At 42.0% G+C, this 27,292-nt stretch overlaps 1 protein-coding gene across 6 annotated transcripts in view; it reads right to left on the reverse strand.

The window, feature by feature from the left end:
- DCDC2 (doublecortin domain containing 2) overlaps positions 1-27,292 on the reverse strand; it is a 122,191-nt gene that overhangs the window by 48,282 nt on the left and 46,617 nt on the right. For all 6 annotated transcript variants that reach the window (XR_004644682.1, XM_034762416.1, XM_034762417.1 and 3 more), the window contains 5 exons: positions 21,887-21,963; positions 21,643-21,774; positions 15,881-16,027; positions 13,707-13,761; positions 10,595-10,778 (listed from right to left, as the gene is read on the reverse strand). Coding sequence is in view for 5 of the 6 variants with exons in the window: in XM_034762416.1 (XP_034618307.1) it covers positions 10,595-10,778; positions 13,707-13,761; positions 15,881-16,027; positions 21,643-21,774; positions 21,887-21,963 (595 nt within the window). In the remaining variant the exon portion in view is untranslated. The remainder of the gene's footprint in view (positions 1-10,594; positions 10,779-13,706; positions 13,762-15,880; positions 16,028-21,642; positions 21,775-21,886; positions 21,964-27,292) is intronic.

Raw genomic sequence — 27,292 nt, forward strand, 5'->3', positions numbered from 1 at the left:
AGCTTATATCTGCTCTGAAGTGTGGATCAAGGTTGGTCTTGGTTTTAATAGGTTATCACTACTAGACTATAAGAATTTATATAAAACACTATGATAATCATGATATCCTAATGTTCTATATTTCATCTTTTAGAGAATTCTGATTGTCAGCAGCTCTCCCGAATTGTACCAGCAATTGTACCAGCAACCTGAATCACATGTACAAATGGTTGCATGCTAAAAATGTTGTGAGTGCAATTTATTACACTTTATTTTAAAGGATTTTTGTTTCCTGGTGCACTTGAATTTCCAAGAAGCAGCTTGCCTTTCATTTCTATGAAAAGATTTAAATTATCATCTTGGCTTTGGCCATGACTTGGCATATTGTGTTACACTGGAACAATGGGTTATACAATGGAAACAAATTAGTATGCTGCTCAGGTATAAACTCCAGCAGAAATATTTTCATCATACTTTTTTTTTTAAATGACTCCCCCTCCCATGACAAGAAACAGAATTTTTCAAACTTAGCTAAATAATTGTATCTGTAACTTCAGGTAATTTCTATCTCCTTGAAATCCACTATTTTATCCAGGGAAAATATTCACTGAATACATCATCACACTTAATTTCAAATATGACTGCAAGCTAATATTTGTTATATGCCACAGGCCATCTTAAAGTCTCAATGTTGATGACGAAATAGATTAAATTGTCTATAGCAATTAATTAATTATAATAGGTCAAAAATATATTTTGATGCGCCATGGTCATACAATCAGCATACTCAAGCAGTACTGTGAAGGATTTATTTAGAGGACATGCAACAAAATGAATGCACCAAGTCTAAATTAAACATACACTGCAATGTTTACCTATGCGGCTGTAGTATAGTTAATGCTATCTTCTCTAAGTGCTGCCACAGTCTCCTCTAAGTTTGATTGTGTATTTTATGCCTCTGTGGGAAAAGAGGATTTTCTTTATTTTCCAGATAATATGGGAATATTTCTCTAAAATCAGCATGTGAGTAGATACCTTTCCTAACCTGCTTTAAAACAAAAGCTACACACAGTGTAGGGTCAAAAAGTCACCCCCTTTCTGGAGTTTAGCTTTATTAATACTGTCTGTACTGAGCTACCTTGATTATCACTTCAAAAGTTTTTTTCTCTTACTTAATTGGCCTCTCAGAGTTGGTAAGACAACTCCCACCTGTTCATGCTCTCTGTATGTGTGTATATATTTCTCCTCAATATATGTTTCACTCTATATGCATCCGAAGAAGTGGGTTGTAGCCCACGAAAGCTTATGCTCTAATAAATTTGTTAGTCTCTAAGGTGCCACAAGTACTCCTGTTCTTTTTGAGGATACAGACTAACACGGCTGCTACCCTGAAACCTGTCATTAATAAAGTAGTTACCAATAACAAAGTTTGGCTTCAGCCTTCTCCCCAGGTTTGGTGGTGACAGCTGCTGCTGTCACCCAAGCTTCCTGCCTCAAAACTTCTAAGATATGGTCTCTCTAGAGTGGGTCTTCTACTTCCCTTATATTTAAATAGGAAAATGAGGCACCTGCCTCAGTGAGTCAGCAGAATCCACTGAACCTTTTCCCAACAGGATCAACTCCTGGTAACAGGAAGGGGCTTTTCAAACAAACACAGCCAGACCATTACATTGTCAGAGGATCTAGGAAACGAATGGGCAGGGAAACTGATTTAACCTGTCTCTTACAGAGACAGGTGCCCCAGAACTTGGTTTAAGCACATGTGGTGCTGCAGTCACTGTTGTACCTCTTCTGTGGATTGCATAGAGGCCTTTAAGTTTTCAGGGCTCTCAGGCACTTTTATGATCATTACAATCAAAAGAAAATAAAAAGGACACACAGAAGAAAATCTTACTACAAAACGTCTGCTCAGAATCCTGTGCAATGTCAAAGCAACTTCTACATGACAAGAACAACCTTTTATTTAGAAAAATGCCATGGTTAACAATGCAAACCTTCTAATTGAAAGAATACCTGCCATCAGCTCCTCAAATAAAATTGTATGTCTGGGACCATAACTAGCAGCTGATCTTAAATCAAAATCTAGCAATGCTGGCATTCTATCTGACTGCTCTTGACAGCAGAAAAGATCATACGTCAAGATGGGGGACAAGTACCAAGGAAAGCTGAAGAAAAGAAGCCATAGATAGCATCATGAAGTGACCAAAATGAAATCTGAATCTTCTAACTAAAAAGTAGAGTTAAGCTTAATTGAAAAATAAGTGTAAAAATATATAATGGAATAATAATGTCATCCTTGTTAAAATACATGACATAACTAGAAATTATTTTGAAATAGCAGAATCATGCAGCTGCTTCCTGGCTATTCTTTCATTTGATCTGGTTGAACAACTATCAGAGCATTCAGTAATGAAAACATAATTCCACGGCTGGTGGCAAGAGGGAAGTCTGCAACTGCTTCTGAACAGTCCTTAACCAAAGACTCACCAGAAAGAGAAATGTGTTTTTACAGTCTTAGGACCCATTCCAGCAAGTCAATGGGGACCTATGCAAGTGCAGAGGTTTCTAGGAAGGGGACCTTAGAGACACTGCTTTTTCTGTTAGCACAGCACTACTGTACTTTCAGTGTGGGTTATCTAGTGTCATTTAACCACAGGCAAAGTCCCATCTTTACTGTAATGGCTATTAGAAAGGATTCAGTTTGAACTCTGAATGGCACTACTGTCTGCAAGCTGTGTGTCTGATCATAACATTTATTATTATTTAATTAAATATTAGATTTTAATTTCAGCATGAAAAAAAAATAACAGGATATTTTTGAAAAAGTGTTGGCAAGTCATTTTTACCCTGCACAGGCCTCTTAAGAAGCCTACATTTTATGGATCATTTTGCACATGGGCCAGTTTTTGAGGTGTGGCTTGCCATCTCAAATTGTCCTGCAGTCTGCATGACCTATCAGGACAGAGTCAAGATAGCCAGCAGGCAGGGGAGAATGATCAGGAGGGTGGGCATCGGTGGCTGCATGTGTGCCTTCACCAGCAGCTACCTGCAGGGCCGACCATGAAGATGCCTCCTCCCTAGCTGCAGGAGCTCAGTTGCAGTCATTTCCCACAGCAGCTGCCTTCAGGGCCCAGCTAAGCCCAACCTACAGACAGGCACATCTCCTTCCTCCCAGTCTCCTACCAGCAGCAAAGCCTTGGACTTATCTGTCTTCACACTTGGCCCTGTGTGCCTTCACACTAGGGTTAAAGTAAGGGAAACAGAGAGGGAAGCACAGTCCTCCCTCCTTCATCTAAAATTAGAGAAAGACCTGCCCTCTCCTCAGTATAGGAAGCTCAGCTCCTTCAGAGCTCGCCCTTCTCTTTGGCTGATGCAAGTCACCAGACAGGGAAATCTGACATTAAAGCAGCGTGGAGCCAGCTGATGCCTAGCGGGGGAGTTTCTGGGGCTCCCAGCCTTTCCTGCCAGTGGGTGGAACAGCAATAGCAACCAGTACAGAAAGAGAGATGTCCCGGGGGGGAATCCTATGTTTGTTTCCTATCCTCTAAAAGAGGCTCTGGCTTCCAGCCAGCACCCAATGTGCTAAAAGGAGAGAGCGGGAAATAGGGAGGCTGCCCCTCTTCCTTCCCTTCCTTATCTGGGAGAGGAGAAGAAGGCCATAAGAAGACCCTGCCTCTTGAAGCCAGATGCCCCAGCCTAAGAGTGGAGTCTTCCTTATGATCGTGATACGGTGTAGTCATTAAGGCCCCAAAATTATGAGTTATCACTTTAAGAATATTTCAGGCATCGAAGCCTTTTAATGAAAACAGAACAGAGGGCTAAGAGAATAAAAATCCAATGGCTAGATTTTTTCAATAGTCTGAAAAAACTCAGACTTGATGCAGACTTTTGCAACGAGACTTCCCCTTTTTCCCTGACTTAAATTAATATCAAACTAAGATATTATATGATGTGCCAAATACAGAAGTAAAATGGGGAACTTGATGGAACCTATTAGCCAGGGTGGGCAGGGATGGTGTCCCTAGCCTCTGTTTGCCAGAAGCTGGGACAGGGGATGGATGACTCGATGATTACCTGTTCTGTTCATTCCCTCTGGGGCACCTGGCATTGGCCACTGTCGGAAGACAGGCTACTGGGCTAGATGGACCTTTGGTCTGACACAGTATGGTCTTTCTTATGTTCTTAACCTAAAATTATAATTAAAATGAGTATAAAAGCGAATGTAACAATAAATTATAAAGTTTGGGGCAAAATATTGTAAATTAATGACAGGATTTACCTCCCGGGCAATCCTGTTTGGAAAGAAAGGAGTTGCATTCATACTGATTTTTTTTAGTTTACGTGATAAAGTGAAGAAGTAAGGCTGTTTGCAATGAGAAATGCTTGTGATATCAAGTTAGTATAATATACCTGTGCCGAAAGAGGCAGTAAATAAAAGGAACTAAAATCAAACAGTGTGGTAATAAGGACACTTGACCACAAAATTGACTAGTCAGAAATGAACTGTTTGGTAATAACACAGAGACTCGGCTCAGCCATACACACCAAGGTCCCACCATTGTTGTTAGAACAAGAATAGAAATGGTAGATTCATACAGCTATTCCTGCCTGCTGGAGAACAATAGTTCTTGAAGTGCTTTGCATTGTATAATGGACTGTCAAAACAAGTTTAAAGAGACCCAAAGAGTATGGAGGGACTGGCTAATTTGCTCTGATTAGCAAAGGGGCCCAAAGAAAGCGAGTTGTGGAGGAAAGTTGCTAACCAGAGCAAATTAGCCAGTGTTCAAGGTATGTTCCAAGATGGCTGTCCCAACAGTTATGCTCTAATTTGTCTTATACAAGCTAGTGTGACAAAATGTGTAGCACAAAGAGATTGGAAAATTCCAGTCCCAATTGTAAGAACCCAAAAGCTGATGTCTCATTCCCTGATTGGATGGTGAGACAGGATGACTCATTTTGGTTGGACATTTTGAATCTTCAGAAGAAATATGGGTCACCAGCTGATTGGTCCACACCATCATCTCCAAGAAGAGAGACCAAGTGAAACCACACAGCAAAAACAGGATAAAACAGCCTATCTCCTTCAGTACGTCGTTTCCCAAAAGCCGAAGACAACGAGAGGAGAGAAGACAGAGGTCCTAGCCTGGCCACCTGGGTGTCCTCCTGATGATATCGAGTGCCTATCTTGGATAGGCACTTTCTATTTTCCAATTCAGGTTGCCTGCTAGTGTACCAGAAAAAGCCTATGGTCATGTCTGTCCTTTGCGTTGCCTGTGTTCACAGTGTCAAATCCTGCTGTGAATGATAACTGAACTGAAAGCTGATGACTGAGCAAAGATCTGAGGCTATGTTACTATCACTTCTCTTGGATGATGACCCAAATCAGTCAACTGATCAATTCTTGAAAATGTGTACTTAATTAGTAAAGAAGAGTACCTGCTTGTGTATATGATTTAAAGAACATAAAAACGGCCATACTGGGTCAGACCAAAGGTCCATCTAGCCCATTATCCTGTCTTCCAACAGTGGCCAATGCCAGGTGCCCCAGAGGGAATGAACAGAACAGGTAATCATCAAGTGATCCACCCCCTATTGCCCATTCCCAGCTTCTGGCAAACAGGATAAGAACATCCCTGCCCATCCTGGCTAATAGCCATTGATGGACCTATCCTCCATGAACTTTTCTAGTTCTTTTTTGAATCCTGTTATAGCCTTGGCCTTCACAACATCCTCTGGCAAGGCGTTCCACTGGTTGACTGCTTTGTGTGAAAAAGCAACAAAGAGTCCTGTGGCACCTTATAGGCTAACAGACATATTTGAGCATAAGCTTTCATGGGTGAATACCCACTTCGTCAGACGCATGTGAGTATTCACCCACAAAAGCTTGTGCTCCAATACATCTGTTAGTCTATAAGGTGCCACAGGACACTTTGTTGCTTTTTACAGATCCAGACTAACATGGCTACCCCTCTGATTGTGTGAAAAAATACTTCCTTTTGTTTGTTTTAAAGCTGCTGCCTATTAATTTCATTTGGTGACCCCTAGTCCTTGTGTTATGAGAAAGAGTATATAACACTTCTTCATGTACTTTCTCCACACCAGTCATGATTTTATAGAGCTCCATCATGTCACCCCACTCCTGCCCTGAAGGGCTTAAAACAGCCCTGGGAGAGGGCTCTGGCAGGGGAAAAGCTGGGCTGATTGGGGGAAGCAGCCACAGGTGGGGCCACGCCCCAATCAGACCAGAGCTGGCTCTATAAGAGGGCTGAGGGCCAGAGCCTGAGACAGACACTCTCTCTAGCTTTGGAAAGAGAAGGACCTGGCTGCCTGGGAAGCTGGGGAGGATACCTAGGGTGGAGCAGTGCTGGGGAAGGGCAGAGGGAGCTTGGGAGCTCCAGCCTAGCAAAGCCCCAGGCTGCAGGCCAAGTTAAGGGCCCACAAAAGGGTACCAGGGCTGCAGAGGGGCAGCCCAGATATAGGCAGAGGCAGCTGGTCCAACCCCCTTGCCAATGATGAGTGGTTTATAGACTGCAGTCTGCCCCAGGGAACGAGGGCTAGATGATGACTGGCAGTAGCCACTAAGGCAAGGTGGGGATAGGGGGTTGGGGGTTGCCCTGGGAGGGGAGACCCAGAGTGAGTGGATATTGTGGTGGGCAGAACCCCTGGACAAAGGGCACCGGGGTCTGGGAAGGACACGGGGCCAGTAGCAGGCGAGACACTGGCCCACAGAGGGCACTCTGGGCTGGAAGAGCTAATTCCCTGGACAACCAGCAGGAGGTGCCACGCCAGTGAGTCATCGCCTCACCACACCCCCCTTAATCGTCTCTTTTCCAAGCTGAAAAGTCCCAGTCTTATTAATCGCTCCTCATACGGAAGCCATTCCATAGCCCTAATCATTTTAGTTGCCCTTTTCTGAACCTTTTCCAATTCCAATATATCTTTTTTGAGATGGGGAGGCCACATCTGAACGCAGTATTCCAGATGTGAGCATACCATGGACTTAAAGACTATCATAGAGTTACTGTGTGTGTCTTTGTTTTGTAACAGGTGCCAATCAAGACTATTGTAAAGTAGCCTTAAAACAGAACAAGCTAGTGTTGTTAACTAAGATTGTAGAACACTGTATATGGACATGTGTCTACCACAGTTAATGATTTCATACTGCCTTTCAAGTTCTAGGTGTATACATACATAAATGAAACCAAGTGTGCAAGCTTCTTGAACTGCACTCAGTCTATGCAGTCTGTTGTAAATGTAGTAATTTATTCTAGATAGTTAATCAGATCCTGGGACTAATATGATTAATTGGAAAATAGGTTAAAAGGGTTGACTACTATAGATCCATTGGGAAGGAGACCTTGGTGAATTGGCATGTAAATAATTGATTAAATTGTCTTGTGATCTAGCTTTGGATTGTTCTTACTCTTGTTAGCAAACCAGAGCTGATAACCAATTAGCAGAAAGTGAGGCCCTATTTTGAGGGACTCTTATTCAAAAATCCAAACAAAGTCATCTTTCCAAGATAGTAATTGAGTATAATTGTTGTTTTCTATTGTGGTCATGTGATTTGATTCTGAAAATCTGAATGGTTATTTTGACCAGTTTTCTAGTCTGTTAGTCAAATCACAGTCCAATACTATTTTTGCGTTCTTGTATCCTATACTATTAGTTGCTATTATTAAGGATATTTAATAAATTGTATAAAACTACATTCAACTCTCAAGTCCTTTTTCTTTAGTTAAGCAATCGAAATTAAAAGAACCCTAAGAAAGGTTGTACAGATAATCAGTTAAGCAGTTGCTTAATTAAGGTTTTGTTTTATACCTTATCTTTCTTACAATGGTGTCTACGTGAATTCAGGAACCCACCTAAAGAAATATTTCCAGAACCAGAACCCTGACTTATGAAAATCCTCACTCCAAACAAACTGACACTATCAAATCACTGGGTCAGAGTTACCTGGATCAGAGAAGACCGTGTACACTGACTCCTTAACTTGGAATCAGGAACATCTCGTCCCAGAGGTTCAGGTTCAATATACCAAACAGGAGAGTGGATCAATACACCTGGATTTTGAGAGCTACTTTAAGACCTCTGCATCAAGAGTCTCTCAACACTACTGAGTGCTTCTTTTCTAAGAAGAAGAAAAAGGTTCCAAGGCCTCAAGTTAACCAGGATGGAACTGTCTGAACAGAAGATAATTCCTATATTCTTGGAGACTGATCTGAGGATTTTGAGTTAGAGGTCTCCGAGCCCTTAAAAACTGTAAGCCAAACAGACAAAGCCTTCTCCAAGAGCATGGCCTCTCTTCTTGCTTTTAACACCAAAGGCAAAAAATACAAAAGTAAGAGACTCCTTGCAAGGTATACCCTTCCGCAGGGCATTCCAGGTTCTTAACATCCTAGTCTGTGGCAAATACTATTTCATTAAGTGCAGTGCTTCAAGGCTTCTCCAGATCTACCATAATTAAGGCTACAATTTTGTCATGGATATTTTTAGTAAAAGTCAGGGACAGGTCACGGGCAATAAACAAAAATTCACAGAAGCTATGACCTGTCCCTGACTTTTACTACATATGTCCCTGACAAAATGGGGAGGGAGGAGGGTCCAGCACCCTCCCCCTTCCTCCCCATCGCACACACACACACACACACACACACACACCCCACGCTGGCAGCAGCTGGGATCTGCAGAGTCCCCATTGCCCTGCGGGACTGGAACTGGGGGGGTCCCCACGCCACCTCTGCTGGCGGCTGGGGAGTTGTTGGGGCCCCTTCCAGCGGCTGCTGAGTAGCTCCGGGATCCCTCTGCTGCTGGCGGCAGCAGCTGGGCATCTCTGGGGTCCCCAGAGGCAGCCAGTCAGTTGCGAGGGGTTCTGCCGCCTGTTGGGCTGCTGCAGGTGTCCCCTGCTGTTAGGGTGTACTGAGCATGCTCACACGAAGTAACACATTCAGTCAGATCGCAGTTTTTCACACCGCACGGCAGCTGGTCAGCTGCAGGGCCCCCAATGTCATGGAGGTCACTGGAAGTCATGGATTCCGTGACTTCTGCGACCTCCATGACATAATCGTAGCCTCAACCATAATTAAATCCTTATCATCATCTAATTTAAGCACTTTAACTACTACCTACTGAATAACTAGTAGTATTAAACTAAATGACATAATCAGGGATAAGAGAATTGTTTAAGAAACTCCTTTAGCAGTGAAAAGCCAAGACCTGAGAACAGGTAGGAGGCAGAGCCTTTGATAACTGCAGCTGGAATTTCAGAATGGTGCATCCAAGGGTGACTACCCTCTATCAGTTAAACCAAGTTGCAGATTGCAAGTCATGGCATATAGCTTTTAAGAGAGGAATCTGCAGAGGCAATTTCAAGAAAGGGAACCTATGAAGATGGCCAGTTCTAAAAGGCAGACAGTAAAATTGCCCTTGGTCACTTTTAGTATAAGAAGAAAATTATCTCTCTGTCAAGAAACAAACATAGTTTGAACATGACCCATAAACAGCTGGATAATGATGTCAACCTATAGTAACATCAGTACTACAATTCAAGGGCATTAGATTCACAATAAAAATAAAGCAGCAATTCTACAACCTTCTTCTAAGAAAGATACCATTATACTACAAAGTGATTCAGAGTAAAGGGTTTCATTGATCTTTCAATGCCAATTTTCAAATCTACTCCTCAGAATCAGGAAATACAATTTGTAAATCCTGTACCATTGTAGAGGCACTATTGGATCCAATACGTGAAAGTTATAAAGCATGATGCATAATTATAGCACATTTAACAGCAGTTTGGGGAAACATCAGAAGTTATGAAAAGTGTAATTTATTTTTCGTGACAGATATTAATTGCTCCATGTTAACAATTTTTGAACCATTATTAATAAGAAAAAATAGCACACTAATGTCTCAATAGCATCTGTCCAGAGTAGATATTCTTCTAGACTTAAAACAAATTCTTACACCGTAAGGGGAGGAAAGCAATTTCCCAAAGAGAACATTTATTATTAAATTTCTAAATTGCTGCCATGACACAGTGGGGAAGCAAATCAGAAGTTGCCTCCAGCAAGTCTGAAGTGTGATTAGTCTCTGCAGCTATTGGATAATTGGAGTTCTACATTTGATCTATTCCCTCTGGGTCTAAATCATTTTGTTTTATCAGAACCAGGCAGCCAGCAGGGATCCTCTGGGACATTGTAATGTCCTTGGAGCAGGCCAGCTTTTCTTTTTCTTTTTTTTTTTCTTTTTCAATGCAGAACAATGACAAAGGGATTCTGACAGTGTTTTTCCATTGGTTATGCCTGTACCAAAAGCATAAAAGGTTGGGCAACCCTAAGTTATTTAGCTTACATTATATATGGTATATACCAGGTTAGTCTGTCTTTTATAAATTGGGCTGCGGCTGTGAATGCTGCATACAGATACATTTGATACGTGATGATTTGATCTGGAAATTAATGTGGCAGACAAAGTACACTGAAAATCTGATGACCTCATTGGGATTTACACCAATGTGTAATTCCAAATTTTCACTGGTATAACCAAGACCGGAATCTGGCCCTGAGTGTTCAGGAACCTACATGATGTTATACTTCACCTAAATACTCACCGTTATCTTGAAGGATATAAGTTGTTGCTCTTATATTTTGCTTCACTTTTGTGGGTTTGTTAGAAAAACTGATCTTCTCTTGAGTCTGTTCTCTCTTTTCCTTTCTCTTTGGAGGCTGAGGAGATGACACCATGTCTCCTGTGTCACGGGAGCCAACAGTAGATTTAGATTGGCGATCATTTCCCTAAGAGAAAAAATTCAGAATTTTCATTGATGAATATAGGATAGATTTTTTTTTTAAGTTTCACTGTAAGCTACCTAAGTCATAGTTTATACAGACAACAAGTATACAAACAGATATATTCATTAACTATCAGTGCTTTTAGATGCTATCTAAAATAATCCAAGAAACCATAACCTTTCATCAACTTGTCAACTCAAAAAAGAAAAAAAAGTCAGTTCATTTAACTCAATTAATGCTGTGAATTCCCTCAGGAAAATCAGGCATGCCCTCTTTGATACAAGATTCCTTAATGTGAATTAATACATGCATATACATATATAAAGTCATTGGATGTTCATAACCAGTGTGATTGGTAAATAATTGATCACATGGCCAAAACTACATTTGTATGTTGTTCTCTTAAGTAGGAACAGCAGATGGCAGAGGCACTGGCAGACATCTGGCATTCGCACTGATGTTCTTCATTGTAGACATCCTGAAAGAGGCCAGCCACCCTGCTGCTTCTGAATCACTTCCCCATTTTGCATCTAGAAACTGAGCAATGGATCTGGACCCACGTCTCTTTATGGAGACTTACTATGGCAAATTCAGAAGACATATTTGAAAGTCGTCTTTGAAGGAATACGATAATGCATATTAAAAGGATATCTAGAAGCTGATTTTCATAGGAGCCCAATCCTTCACAGCGCCCACTGACTTCATTTGGAATTGTCAATCTAATAATGTTCTCTAATTAAACAGCATGCACTTTTTCCCTTTAATTGACCACATTTAAGTTTAACACAATCTTTAGCTTGAAAAAAATTGTGACTTCCACATGTTTTTTCCTTAGTTTAAACCACAATAATTTTTATAAAAGTTATATCATAAATATGTATGCAGAGTAGATTACATATCTCAGACACATATAATGCCATTTAGTTAAATCAGAAAGGACAAGTAAATTCCACTTGGTACTTTCACTGGGTGCAGCTGTTTGAACAATTCAAACTATTTAAATCTTGGACACTAGAGGGCCCTGTAATTCTACAAAGTGTCAACGTGGGCAGAATAGACAAGGACAGCATGGTTTTCCCCCCCTGATGAAGTTGAGAGGAAATACCTATCTTTAACCAAAGGTCTCAGGACTGACTTCACTACAATAACCTTTGCTTTAACAAAATCCTATATGTATTATGCACTGGCATTTTTTAATAAAAACAACATGTTCATTGTGGTTCTTCTGATTTTTATTTAGTCAATAGAAATGTCACCTCGTTTCATTTAAAGATGGCTTTTTTGTTTATTGAAGAATGAGGATATAGCCACATTTCATCTTTTCTTTCAATGCCTACAAATTCCAAAATTCATAACATATCAAAGTGCTGGTCCAAATCAGCAACAGCAGTAAAACCGTAGGTGCCCATTAAGGCCAATGGAATTCCAATGATTTACACTAGCTGAGAATCTTGCCCCAGATAGTTAATATCAATATTGCACATTCCTAAAAAGTCTACATATATTAAAATGTCTACTATGCATCAGTGTGTCAATTGTGCATTTTTTATCTTGTCTGTGTTACTTCTCTACATGGGATACAACCATAAAGCAGATAAATGCTGAATGTTAGCCATTATTCTTGTTAGCTTCTCGCTTCTTTTTTCCAGACTTGTCATGGTTAAATTAGACTAATAAAAAAAAATGCTAGCATGCTGAAATTCACATACAGTGACCAAAGCAAGGAAACTGCACTTTATACTGGTGTTTGTATCTTCTATTGAATTTAAACTGAATTGACTGGAGGCTTTTTTTCCCAATAGTTTCATATTTTCTTGGTGTTTTGTTAGTTGTGGGGGCTTTTGGGGGGGGGAGTGTTCCTTGGGGCAGTGGGGTGGGTGGGATAGACTACAGGGTTTATACTTATAGATTGTGGGCCTGATTTTCCACTCCCTTCAACTTCTGTGGTCATTTACCTCTGTGCACAGTGAATGCAAGCAGGGAATAAAATACTACCATTCTGATCTGGCAGCATTTTATACCCACTCTGCACAGTTGTATAGGTCAGACTAGGTGATCATGATGGTCCCTTCTGGCCTTAAAGTCTACGTGTTTGAGCCCTGGTCTACACTGGGGGGGGGGGTCAACCTAAGATACTCAACTTCAGCTACGTGAATAGTGTAGCTGAAGTCAGCATATCTTAAGTCAACTTACCTGGCCATGAGGACGGCAGCGAGTCGATCGCTGCCGCTCCCCTGTCGACTCCGCTTCCGCCTCTCGCGAACCGGAGTTCCGAAGTCGACGGGGAGCGTTTTCGGGGATCGATTTATCCGTGTCTACACAAGACACAATAAATCAATCCCCGATAGATAGATCATTACCCGCCGGATCGGCGGGTAGTGAAGACCTGCCATGAGGTGTAAATGGCTTACAGGGTGTAAGGCAGTAGAGAATCAGGCTGTAAAGGATTCCTAGAGCATGGGATAGGCAATTCTTTTAAGGCCTGATTCGAAGACCATGAAAAGACTCCCACTGTCTTCACTGGCCTTTGTATGAAGTCTTGATTGTGTATTTTCCTTAGTTGCATAAACTGAATTAAAAAATGAGTGAAAACTTACAAGGATAGTTTACCAGAATTATGAGAAATATCTCAAAGCAACAGTTGGTCTTTGGCTGTGTTTCAGAGATGTTGTACAAAATAAATAGACCATTACAGCAACAATATTTTCTGATATTTCTTTTGTCTAATTGACATGGGAATAGTTCCATATTCTTCAAGCTGTAATAAAACATACCACCAGGTGGCTCTGGGTTATATTATCACACGTTTAATTGAAACCCAAAGGAGTGCCACAAGTACTCCTGTTCTTTTTCCAAAGGATAATGACTTTCCATCTATTGGAATTAAGCAGAGTTAGCAGCAAAAATCTTACTGTTACATTTGCTACTTACACTCCCTTTCGATTTTCGGGATCCCACAACAGGAGGCAGTGAAGAGGCTTTGGAACTGCAGAAACAAATAATACCTTAGGATTCTAAACATGGTCTATAATGTAAACGCTATATGTGCCTTTATTATAATAAACAATGGTTTGTTTTCCTAACTATGGCAATGTAGTTAATTATTTTATCCAATCTACTATTTTACTAAGAAATCCCACTGATATGCATGTCAAATTCCTATTTACTAGGTTGCAGTTAAATGCCTAATCCTTATCTTATGAAAATAAATGTATTGTAATTCCCATAATGTATACTTCAGTGGTTCTCAACCAGGGGTACATGTAGCCCAGTGGGTCTTCCAGGGGGTACATCAACTCATTTAGATATCTGCCTAGTTTTACAACAGGCTACATGAAAAGCACTAGCAAAGTCAGTACAAACTAAAATTTCATACAGACAATGACTTGTTTATACTGCTCTATTTACTATACACTGATATGTAAGTACAGTATTTATATTCCAATTGATTTATTTTATAATTATACAGTAAAATGAGAAAGTGAGCAATTTTTCAGTAACAGTGTGCGGTGACACCTTTGTATTTTTATGTCTGATTTTGTAAGCAAGTAGTTTTTAAGTGAGGTGAAACTTGGGGGTACACAGGACAAATCAGACTCCTGAAAGGGGTACAGTAGTCTTGAAAGGTTGAGAATCACTTGTATATTTTATATTCTGAAAAATGTGAGGAGGTATTCTGTTAATCTGTGCAAGATTCTCCCCAACACCTATAATTCAAAGTATCTCCATTGACTTCAGTGGAGCAATGCCGATTTATACCAACTGAGGATCTAGCTCAATATCCCTTAGGCTATAGCTACACAATGAGCTAGGGGTGCAATTCCCCTGCTCCTGTACACATACTCCCGCTAGCTCTCATTAGTGGGTAGGTACTTGGCACAGTTCAGCAGTGCCTCCACTACCGCTACCCATGCTACCACAACTATGCTGCTATTTATACTCATGGTAGCTCGATGAGAACTAGCGCAAGTATATGTAGACAAACAGCAAAAATCACACTCCTAGCTCGTAGCATAGACATAGCCTTAGGTTATGCTTTGCACCACCTTTCCATTCATGCCTCAAAAATGTTTTTCTCAGAATATTTTGCGTTACTAATTCTCTCTGTATACAGTTCACAAAAGTCAGTATGTATTGCGCTGGAGTTAATTTGCAAAATACGAGACAAATTTTGATCTCACATCAGTTTCTCACTGACATATCTCCACTGATCTCAGTGGAATTATTCCTGATCTACACCAGAGAAAGTGAGAGAATTGGGCCCAAATTTTTCTAAAGAATTTAAAAGATCGGTTCAATTTTTAAATGACAGTGATCCAGCAGATAACCATTATGACCTCAATCTTGCAAACATTACCAGTGTAGTGCTTATTACCATATATAGTCCCATGGAACTCAATGGGACTACCAATGGTAGTTTTGCAACAAGCCACACAGTGTTCATAGGATCAGTCCCTAAAAGAATATTCGTGTGACAGAGGCGTTGTCTGGTCCTTGGTGTTTGCTCCTTACACAGGTAGTCAGAGGAAGGGCTGGAAGAGTGTGCAGTTGGGAAACAGAGTGTGTGTGTGGGGCGGGGGGGGAGAGAGAATACCTTTAAGGGAGATCACGCTCCACTCCTGGGTCACAGAACTGGTTTACAGCACCTTTTGAAAGAATGCATGCTCCGCACACCATACAAAATATAGTGGGCCTCAGCCACTGTAAATCAGCATAGTTCCATTGAAGACCATAGAGCTATGTGGATTAACACCAGTAGAGGAAAAATCTAGATGGGGAGGGCTGAGCTACAGAATCTCTCACGGTGTTCATGTTGTGATACATAATCTCTCACTTTAATGGTACTTTTATGAGAGAAACACATCTTCCCTTCCTCTCAGTTTCCTTCCTCTCTCTGCTAATATTCTTTGTCCTCTTTTCTTTCTCATGGACATAAACACAGGTTTTTCAAAAAATATATATACAGGTCTGCTTCTGTGTTACATTTTGTGTGTCTCAAATAATGATTTTGTGTTTTATTGGGTTTGGTTTGTAAACACAATGACTAACACACAAGGACACGAGTAATATGAAAATACACACACATGTGTATAAAGATAGCTTACCCCTGAGGTCTTCTTATTGTAGACTTGCTAAACAGTAGATCACCATAAGGCAACTTCTTAAACTTGTCTCTGCCCACTGCGACATAGAACTGCCCATTCTCCAGATCTGACCCACTCTGAACAAGTTTTCCATCTAAAGTATAAAGCCTGGCAAAACATTAAATGCGGTTTCAATTAGATTTCCTAAGTGCATTGAAAAGCTAGAGTAACCTATCCACTTAAAAATCATGACTGATTCTTTTCGTCCTTAATTTACTGGACTTCAAAAGCAGAGCTATAACAGTTGTCATACAAATATATATACCGCTATACCCCCAAAGAATCAAATACAAGGAAAGAAATATCAAACTAACCATCCACATCACAACTTGGATCAAGCCGCAAGGTACTTGGGATCCAAGCAGGTGAGCGGAGAAATCTAATTTGGGAATGATCTCTCATTGTCATGGGTGAACTGTGTCAGCTAATGAAACGAGAACTATTGGGAGACAGATAGAGGGTTTCCTCTATCCGGTAACTGGAATAAATATAAGAACTACTGGATTTCTGTACTCAGAGAAACTTTATTCTCTAGAGCTAAATGTGATCTGTTCCACTGGCTCTCAACCTTTTTCATTCTAGGACCCTCTTTTCCATATCAGGATTCACTTCCCGTCCAGCTATATGAAAAAGGCAGGTAGGTCATCACCCCAAGATTCAGAACCCATCTTCTATTCATTTCAAGTGTGAACATAATTATGCATAGTACTTTTATTCACACAGGGTATCTATGCTGGATTGGGCTTTTTTTTGTTGTGGTGGGTATTGTTAATATATTATCAGGTCATTTCTACTTTATAGTAGCGTTTCTCAAACTGGGGACACCTGGAGGTCCCCGAGAGTGCCCCAGGGGTCCGCAGGCCCCGTTGATTAACTCCTCCCCCTCTCTCCCAGCGCCTCCTGAACGCTAAAGTCTGGAGGCACATCAGGGCTAAGGCAGGCTTCCTTCCTGCCCTGGCAGAGGGTCTCTGTGCACTGCCCACTACCTGGGCGCCGACTCCACAGCTCTCATTGGCCGGGAACTGCAGCCAATGGGCGCTGTGGGGGTGGTGCCTGCGGACATGGGCAGTGCACAGAACCCCCTTGGTCCCCCCGCCTAGGAACTGCTGCCAGAGAGATGTCAGTCGCTTTCTGGAGCCACCTGAGGTCCCAGAGTCCCTCCCGGGGTCCACAGCCTGCACCCCAATCCCCTACACTAGCCTGGTGAAAGTGAGTGAGGGTGGGGGAGAGCAAGTGACAGAGGGAGGGGGGATAGACTGAGTGGGGCCGGGGCCTCGGAGAAGGGGCAGGGAAGGGGCGTGGCCTCAGAGAAGGGGGCAGGGCAAGGGCGGCATGGGGGGCCTTGGGGATCCCCGAAAATTTTTAAAGCAAAATGGGGGTCCTTGGGTTGCTAAAGTTTGAGAACCGCTGGATTATAGCAAGGAACAGTATGTATAAAACAATTAAACTACCAAGAGCTAATGTCTGCGTTGTACCAGAGAGATCTTTACCATAATAATCTCGGTATATAGAGTAACAGACTATTGTGTGTACACATGCATTTACTGAGGGTGAAGGAAGAAACTTGTTGCTTGGGGATTTCTATTTCTCTTCTGTCAGAATCAGCTCATTTCCAAATCTCTGAATTTATACAAGAAAGATCACAAGGGGGTGGAGGGAATCCCTCTACACTGAACGGGTTCTACCCTGTGCAGCACGTTCCACAACTCAACAACAGGAGCATGTTTACATAATTAAATTTAACATTCAAACATCTGTATTTAAGAAGCCTTCTAGAGGGCGTGTGCATATTATCCACAAAGTGCACGTACAGCAAATGGATGCACACTATACTGACACAAACAAATATTCATTTCTCAACAAGTCCACCTCAACAAGCTTTTTTCCCCAACTGATATATACAGATATGTGCAAGATGAGAGAGCTGAGCTAAGTCAGAAAATTCTGTATTTCATAAAAAAGAAAAAGCTACTTTTCCCCATAATTCTTTTTACACTAACTTCAGACAGTCAGTATTAGTCAGATGAATCCATTGCCCTTTCAAGCCAGACATACACTTGGTTTAATCTTGCATGAAATAACATAGAAAAGCACAATTTGCAAAAATACTCTGACATATTTTTGTAACCCATAATGCATCATTAATCCCCCAGATGGGGAAGTTCCTCAGTTTTCTAGGTGCAACAAATTGTATACTAACATAGGTAACTTTTTTGTTCTTATTTTATATTAATACCAATCTCCACTTTTAAACTTTGCTGTTTTCTTGCATATCTAGTATGTCATCCCAAATGCACTTCCACTACTACAAAATATACCTAGTAGTTATTTTTTAAATACAAACATTTCATGGTAATGGCAGCACTTGAAAAAACACTTATGCTTCATTGCCACATAAAAGCCACCAGTAATGATGAAACAATATTAATGAGCAAACAAGCCCACAAAGACAAGGAAACCTAAAATCAATAAGGAAACTCATTTCTGAATTCACCTTATTGTGTTTGTTAGACCACACACTGTTTGGAGAACCCTGGAAAACATCCTTCCTGCGCCTGCCCCCACTCTTGGGGAGCTTGGCAGGGAGAATCAGTGACTTGATAAATGTCATGCATGAAACCACAAAACTTGGCAGCTATGTTGTTAATGATGCGGAAAAGAAAAACACCACACATGTAGTGTCATTCTCGTAATTCTGTTTTTTCTTGTTTAATAAGAAGTACTATCTTTCTGGCATCAATGGTCTCACAGGATGACAACACAGTGACTATAAACCACAGCAATTAATTTGTAACTTATTAAGGAACAATGATCACTTTACTAACTTATTTAGTATGTATTCCTAGCATTTTAAGGAACAGAATATGAAAACTAGGTTAATAGGAAACCAGAAAAGGAAAACACTGAATGGTTCAAATGCCATACATAGACACCGACTCCGTGGGTGCTGAGCACCCACCGGCAGCCCCCCTATCAGCTCTCCCCCACCCCACCTGCAACGCCTCCTGCCCACTGATGGGCCCTGCAGATCAGCACCTCCCCCTCCCTCCCCGTGCCTCCCGCCCGCCGTGATCAGCTGTTTTGCAGCGTGCAGGAGGCTTTGGGGAGGAGGGGAGAGGAGTGAGGACACAGCGCGCTCAGGGGAGGGGGCGGATCTGGGCGGGAAGAGGAGGGGCAGGAGTGGAGCAGGCAGGGCCGGCTCTAGGTTTTTTGACACCCCAAGCAAAAAATTGTTTGGCTGCCCTCCACCCCACCCCCGGGCTCTCCCCCCCACCCGCACCCCCTGCCACCCCAGCGCTGGGCTCTCCTCCCACCCCACCCCACCCGCGCCCCCTGCCGCCCCAACCCTGGGCCCTCCCCCCCACCCCACCCGCACCCCCTGCTACCCCAAATCTGGGCTCTCCCCCGAACCCACCCGCACTGCCTGCCGCCCCAGCGCTGGGCGTCCCCCCCCACCAGCGCTGACTCCGCCCGCTACCCCCCTCACCTCCAGCCGGTCCAGCGCTGGCAGGGTCAGGGTAAGCAGCGGGGCTCCCGGGGCGCGCCTCAGCCCAGGGTCCCTCCAGCCAGGGCTCCCGCCTCCAAGACTGGCCGGGACCAGGGAGGACAGAGCTGGGGGACCGCCCCGGCAGGGGGCTGAGGAGCCGGGGTAGGGCAGCCCCAGAGGGAGCGGAGCCCCAGAGAGCGGGACGCGTGCCCCGCATGGCAGCACCCCGTCCTCTATGGCCCCGCTCCTGCTGCTGCTCCTGGCCGCCCTGCCGCAGTCCCTGGGCGGCTCTGGCCACTTCGCCCAGCCCCGGCTGCGGCACTGGGGGGTGGCCGCCCTGCGGCACCTGCAGGCAGCTCCGTGTGCCCCGAAGGGCGGCTCCCAGACGGAGTGTCCCGCGCTCGGAGCCCGCCCGGCCATAAGGTGTGGGTGCTGTTCCCCGACGCGAACCGCTGCGGCCCCAGGGCGCCCCCGGTGCAGGACGCACTGCTGCTGCCAGGGCCGGCTCTAGGCTTTTGCCGCCCAAGTGCCAAAAAAAAAAATGCCGCCCCTGAAAATGTGCCACCCAACCACCTGCTTGGTTTGCTGGTGCCTAGAGCCGGCCCTGGGAGCGGGGGTGGGAAGTGGGAGGGTGGGGCCTTGAGGGAAGGGGTGGGGTGGGGGGCGGAGCCTGGGGCAGAGCCGCGGGTCCAGTATCCTTCGGCACTTTGGAAAGTCGGCGCTTGCGATGTCAAGTGCATTTTTATCATCAAAAATAACACAAGACACTGAACTGCAACCATAGTTACCTAAAGAATAATTTATACCTTTCTGTATATAATTTGGTTATTTCTTACACCAAGTAGTGACATCAAACTGTGAGAGCAAACCTCTAATGGTTTATTAATTTCAAAACAATCTGGAGGTGAAAACAGAGGGCCAGATCTTCAGATGGTAAAAAGTGACATCACTTCACTGGAAGTACAATTTATACCTGCTGAGGATCTGACCGAAAGAGTTGTCATGTATGTTTACATCTATTTTACTGTATATAACATCTTAGATGTCCCAAAAAATACTGTGTTTTGTGAGTCTAGTGATGTTGATAGAAACATGGAGCTGGGGATGAGGGAACTGGATGGAAGCTAGCTGGCAGAGAGTCAACCCACACAAGACTGAGGTTATACAGCGGGGGAGATTTTTTCATCTCTTATTATTTGGGGAGAGTTTCTCTTTTTGTGATACAGCTTTACAACCTAGAGGTCGTGCTGACTCCCACCTGCTCCAGAATAGCTTAGTAAGCAACAGTTGCAAAGAGCGCTTCACTGGTACAGGGCTGTGACCTTTTCTCTCGGATGCAGACCTTACCTAAGTTAACCATGCCTTTCCCATCTGCAAAGTGGATTACTGTAATGTGCCCTACATGGGGATGTACTGGAAGGCCACAAATTTTGTTAGTGCAGGATTTGGCAGCCTGCTTACTTCAGCGTTTCCCACAGAGAGCACATTTAATCTGTGCTCAAGGACTTGAACTGGCTCCCAAATAATTTCCAGGTACAATTAAAGGGGCTGATTTTAAGTTTTAAAGCCCTAAATGATTTGGAAACTACCTACCTGAGAGATCATCTCTCCTCTAATCGATACTGTATCAACTGAGATGAGATGGGATGCTTGTATAACTTTGGAACCAGCTTCCCACCTTGTCTGACAGAGATTGAGCTGGTTGACTTTCTGAGCATGCTGCAGGGCCCAAGTCATCAGAAAATGGTGGGCTGTGGATAGAGCTGGTTGAAAGAAATTAGATGGGCCAGTTTCCCATTGAAAAATGCAGGGTTTTTATAACTGAAATATTTTGTGGGAACATGTCAATTTTGATCAAACGCTTCATGACAAAAGTCAAAACGTTTCATTTCAATAATGTTAAAACATTATATTTTGACTTTATTGTTTTATTTTGTTACATTAAATATTAATGTCAATGTTGTATTGTCCTTATATATTATATTTAAAATTATATATGTCAGAACTATAAAGCCAAAACAAAACATTTCAACTGTACTGAATCAACTTTTTTGGAACTTTCATTTAAGTGGAAATGCAAAATTTCAGATTTTCATTCTGATTAGGAACAATTTTTTTCAAAATGTCAGAATTTCCTGTGGAATAGAAATTCAGTTCCCAACCAGCTCTATTTATAGAGATTTAAAGATATGTCAATATGTAAAGTATATGTTATAAATATACAACTTCCCCATACCTGTGCACAGCTCCACTTCGGAGGGTTACTTTTTCTGTCACCATTTCAAGAACATGATCCCACTGATTTAGTGTTTTTCTAGGGATGAAGAGGCGCACTGCTGGATTTATAAGGTCTCCATTAGCAATCAGACTGGAAGAATAAAGGAAAGTTAAATAATGTGTAGCTGTGTTTAAATAAAACTCAATAGAAACAAGAAAAAGACGATGGTGGATTACCTCCCCTAACAGAAAATCCTACTTACAAAATAGTGCATGGCTCTTGAAGTGGTTTTCGAAACCGTGCTGACACATTGATTCTACTATGGGTAACTGGCTTCACCTGGAAGGACAAAAGTATAAAGTCATTTATTCTGTCTTTATCTTAGGAGAGGACTTTTTAAAAAAAATTATTTCATTTTACTTTTACCTCACTCCTCTTTTTCCAGCAGTAAGTTTAAACTTCACATTACTGCCATCTGGCACTAAGTACTCTCTGGTATAACAGCATACTATAATGACTGGGGCCCTTCTTGGGGGAATTATATTAGGTTATAAAATTTGGACCTTGACCTTTTGCCTTCATGAAGACCTTCCTTTCCACCCCCTTATAAAGCTTTCCTCTATCCCTCCCAATATGCAGGAGTTATGTCGCCATAAACATACACCTGCCACAAAACCTGCACTGAACTTCAGAGCTCTGCAGATGCCATTACTGACTTGCCAGTAAGTGCTGTTGAGTCACACAAGGGTCAACCTCCCAAACTTCACCCCTGACTTCTGACGGTGTTTCCGTCTTAGTTCATGCCTACTGGTTCGGAAAGTCAAACCTGCATCTTCAATTCGGTATAATAGCTAAGTACCTCTAGGCCTTAGAGTTTAATAAATATTTTGCTCTTAAAAAGCCCTTTTCATCCAGCTCTTTTTATTATCAAAGCACTTTACAAAAGAGGGTAAGTACAAGTCTCATTTTACAGATGGGAAAAGGCGCACAGGTAGAAGTTTGTGGCATTCCAAATAGAACATAGGCTGCCTGATCCCCAGACATGGGCATTCATCACTAGACCATACTGCCTCCCTTTTTAATAAACACGGTGTTCAGAGTGCTCAGTAGTTATGACATTAATATTTAATAGACAGTTATCCAATGCTATCAAGCTAGGCTTCCACATGGCATTCATCACATTCTTTCAAATTTTCAAGTAAAAAAATAAACACATAAAAGGTAAACACATCTTCTTCCCCCCACTTCCCCCCGCAAAAAATCAATTAAAGGGAAGACTTTTCATCTACTATAATTCACAAATGGGTCAGGTGGGCTGACAAAATCCCAAACAAACATCCAAAAATAAAGGAAAATGTATTTACAATCTCACAATACCCCAAGAAAGGGTCACAGGTTTGAAGGATTCAACACACCATACTCACAAATAGAAACATGCTTCGCAATACTTATATAGTTAGCGCAAGTTACATGCCCAATCGTAGGATGAAAAATAGCCCATGCTTTAGTCCCTTATAAGCTTTATCAGTCCTCGTCCACACATAAAGTTAATTAATAAGCCTCATTTCAACTTGGGGAAAACTACCATTTATATCTTCAAATGGCTTTACAAACAAACAAATTAATTCAACCTGAAAACACCCTGTAAGTATTATCATCTGCCTTGTACAGATTGGAAAACTGACAAAGAGGTTAAGGGATTTGCCAGATAGTCACAAATTTTAGGGTCAGGAGAGATTATTATGACCATCTAGTCTGATGTCCTGCACAACACAGGCCAGATAACCTCATCCAGTTATCCCTGCATCAAGACGATATTTAGAATCATAGAATCACAGAACTGGAAGGGACCTCGAGAGGTCAAGTAGTTCAGTCCCCTGCACTCAAGGCAGGACTAAGTATTGTCTAGACCATCCCTAACAGGTGTTTGTCCAACCTGCTCTTAAAAATCCCCAATGATGGAGATTCCACAACCTCCCTAGGCAATTTATTCCAGTGCTTAACCACTCTGACAGTTAGGAAGCTTTTCCTAATGTCCATCCTAAACCACCCTTGCTGCAATTTAAGCCCATTGCTTCTTGTCTTATCCTCAGAGGTTAAGAAGAACAATTTTTCTCTGTCCTCCTTGTAACAGCCTTTTATGTACTTGAAAACTGTTATGTCCTCTCTCAGTCTTCTCTTCTCCAAACTAAACAAACCCAGTTTTTTCAATCTTCCCTCATAGGTCATGTTTTCTAGACCTTTAATCATTGTTGTTGCTCTTCTCTGGACTTTCTCCAATTTGTCCACATCTTTCCTGAAATGTGGCACAATACTCCAGTTGAGGCCTAATCAGCGTGGAGTAGAGCAGAAGAATTACTTCTCATGTCTTGCTTACATCCCAGAATGATGTTTGCTTTTTTTGCAACAGTGTTACACTGTTGGCTCATATTTAGCTTGTGATCCACTATGACACCCAGATCCCTTTCCGCAGTACTCCTTACTAGGCACATTTCCCGTTTTGTAGGTGTGCAACTGCCTGTTCCTTCCTAAGTAGAGTACTTTGCATTTGTCCTTATTGAATTTCATCCACTTTACTTCAAACCATTTCTCCAGTTTGTCCAGATCATTTTGAATTTTAATCCTATCCTCCAAAGCACTTGCAACTCCTCCCAGCATGGTATCGTCCGCAACCTTTATAAGTGAACTCTCTATCCCATTATCTAAATCATTGATGATGATATTGAACAGAACCGGAACCAGAACCAATCCCTGCTGAACCCCACTTGTTATGCCTTCCACCATGACTGTGAACCACTGATAACTACTCTCTGGGAATGATTTCCCAACCAGTTATGCACCCACCTTATTGTAGCTCCATCTAGGTTGCATTTCCCTAGTTTGTTTATGAGAAGGTCATGTGAAACAGTATCAAAAGCCTTACTAAAGTCAAGATATACCACATCTATCACTTCTCCCCTATCCACAAGGCTTGTTAACCTATCAAAGAAAGCTGTCAGGTTGGTTTGACACAATTTGTTTTTGACAAATCCATGCTGACTGTTCCGTATCACCTCATTATCTTCTAGGTGTCTGCAAATTGATTTCTAAATTATTTTCTCCATTATCTTTCTGGGTATAGAAGGTAAGCTTACTGGTCTGTAATTCCCCGGGTTGTCCTTATTTCCCTTTTTATAGATGGGCACTATATTTGCCATCTTCCAATCTTCTGAAATGTCTCCCGTCTTCCATGACTTTTCAAAGATAATTGCTAATGGCTCAGATATCTCCTCAGTCAGCTCCTTGAGTATTCTAGGATGCATTTCATCAGGCCCTGGTGACTTGAAGACGTCTAAGTAATTTTTGACTTATTCTTTCCCTATTTTTGCCTCTGATCCTACCTCATTTTCATTGGCATTCACTATGTTAGATGTCCAATCACCACCAACCTTCTTGGGGAAAACCGAAACAAAGAAATCATTAAGCACCTCTGTCATTTCCACGTTTTCTGTTATTGTCTTTCCCCTCACATTGAGTACCGGGCCTAGTCTATCCTTGGTCTTTCTCTTGCTTCTAAGGTATTTGTAGAATGTTTTCTTGTTACCCTTTATGTCCCTAGCTAGTCTGATCTCGTTTTGTGCCTTGGCCTTTCTAATTTTGTCCCTACATACTTGTGTTATTTGTTTTTATTCATCCTTTGTAATTTGACCGAGTTTCCACTTTTTGTAGGACTCTTTTTTGAGTTTTAGATCATTAAAGATCTCCCGGTTAAGCCACTTGCTTAGGTCTCTTGCCATACTGCCTATCTTTCCTACACAGTGGAATAGTTTGCTCTTGTGCCCTTAATAATGTCTCTTTGAAAAACTGCCAACTGTCTTCAATTGTTTTTCCCCTTAGACTTGCTTCCCATGGGATTTTACCTACCAACTTCCTGAGTTTGCTAAAGTCTGCCTTCTCGAAATCCATTGTCTTTATTGTGCTGTTCTCCCTCCTACCATTCCTTAGAATCATGAACGCTACCGTTTCATGATCACTTTCACCCAAGTTGCCTTCCACTTTCAAATTCTCAACCAATTCCTCCCTATTTGTCAAACTCAAATCTAGAACAGCCTCCCCCCTAATTTTCTGGTTTATCTACCACATATATTTTAGAAAGACATCCAGTGTTGATTTAAAGACTTCCAGAGATGGAGAATCCACCACATAGCTAGGTAAATTGTTCCAATGGCTAGTTACCCTGACTTTAAAATGTGCATCTTGTTTTTACTCTGAGTTTCTCTAGCTTCACCTTCCAGTCATTGGCTCTTGTTATGTATTTGTCTGCTAAATTAAAGATCCTTCTCTATCAGAAATGTTCTCCCCACATAGGCATTTATAGAACATGATCAAGTCACCTCTTAACCTTCTCTTGGATAAACTAGAATAAGCTATTTTGTCTCTCCCAGTAAGGCAGGTTTTCCAAAGTGTGGACACCAGAACCGGACACAGTATTCCAGTAACGGTCTCATTAAGGCAGTATACATTATACATCTCCCTGCTTCTACTTGATATTCCCCTTAGACATCCAAAGATCACATTTGCTCTCTTAATCACCACATCACACTGTTGAATTCATTCAGGGTCAATAAATGGACCCAAATCAAAGATTTTAACATGATCCTGTAACTGTCCAACACTAAGCAGTTTTAAACAAGATTCTGGGTTTGGTACACAGAGACTTCAGTCTGCTTTCGTACCATGGCAAACATACCATTACAAATCTTGTAACCCTTTATTAAAAATACAAAAAAGAAGGAAAAACAGTTATAGCGTTTGAAATGTTAAGTAAGGTTTTCATTTAAGCACCCCTCATTCCCTATCACTTTAATTGTCAAGAGCCTTTAAAAAGGGGGGGAAAGGGAAACCTTGCTTGACAGTCTATCACAGTAGGAAGATATATATACATACATACATATATATATATATATATATATATATATATATACACACACACACACACACACACACACACACACAGAGAACATGAAAAAATGGGCGTTGCCATACCAATTCTAACGAGACTAATCAATTAAGGTGGGCTATTATCAGCAGGAGAACTCGTTAGAGTTGGTATGGCAACACCCATTTTTTCATGTTCTCTGTATATACATATATATCTTCCTACTGTATTTTCCACTCCATGCATCTGATGAAGTGGGCTTTAGCCCACGAAAGCTTATGCCCAAATAAATTTGTTAGTCTCTAAGGTGCCACAAGTACTCCTCGTTCTTTTTGCTAATACAGACTAACATGGCTACCACTCTGAAATCTTTCTATTTGCAGGCTTAAAGCAAAGTTGTGAAATACGCAGTCTTGGCTGGCTAAGCCAGACTTATTAAGACAGAAGGCAAAAGGGGAGCGATAATAAAAGAGAAGAACTAAGGCAGGGAAGGAAAAGAACATGTGGGATGGGGGAGGAGGGAGGTGACAAAATCTCACATCCCAGGTTGTGTTTGGGATTTAGTCAGAGCTGGTGGAGGTGGCAATGTCATCTGGTACCTCTCTCTGGCCTACTCTGGTCAGAACATCTCTCAGGATTAGGATGAAGGTGGTACAGGGTCCCAGGAGAAAGTGGAAGTGGCAGTCATGATGGTAAAACTCACTCTTCTCCTTCTCTACTCTCTCAATCAGCCAGTGGCATGGTAGGCCC

The sequence above is a fragment of the Trachemys scripta genome, chromosome 2, assembly GCF_013100865.1.
Source record: "Trachemys scripta elegans isolate TJP31775 chromosome 2, CAS_Tse_1.0, whole genome shotgun sequence".
Classification (NCBI taxonomy): domain Eukaryota; kingdom Metazoa; phylum Chordata; order Testudines; family Emydidae; genus Trachemys; species Trachemys scripta.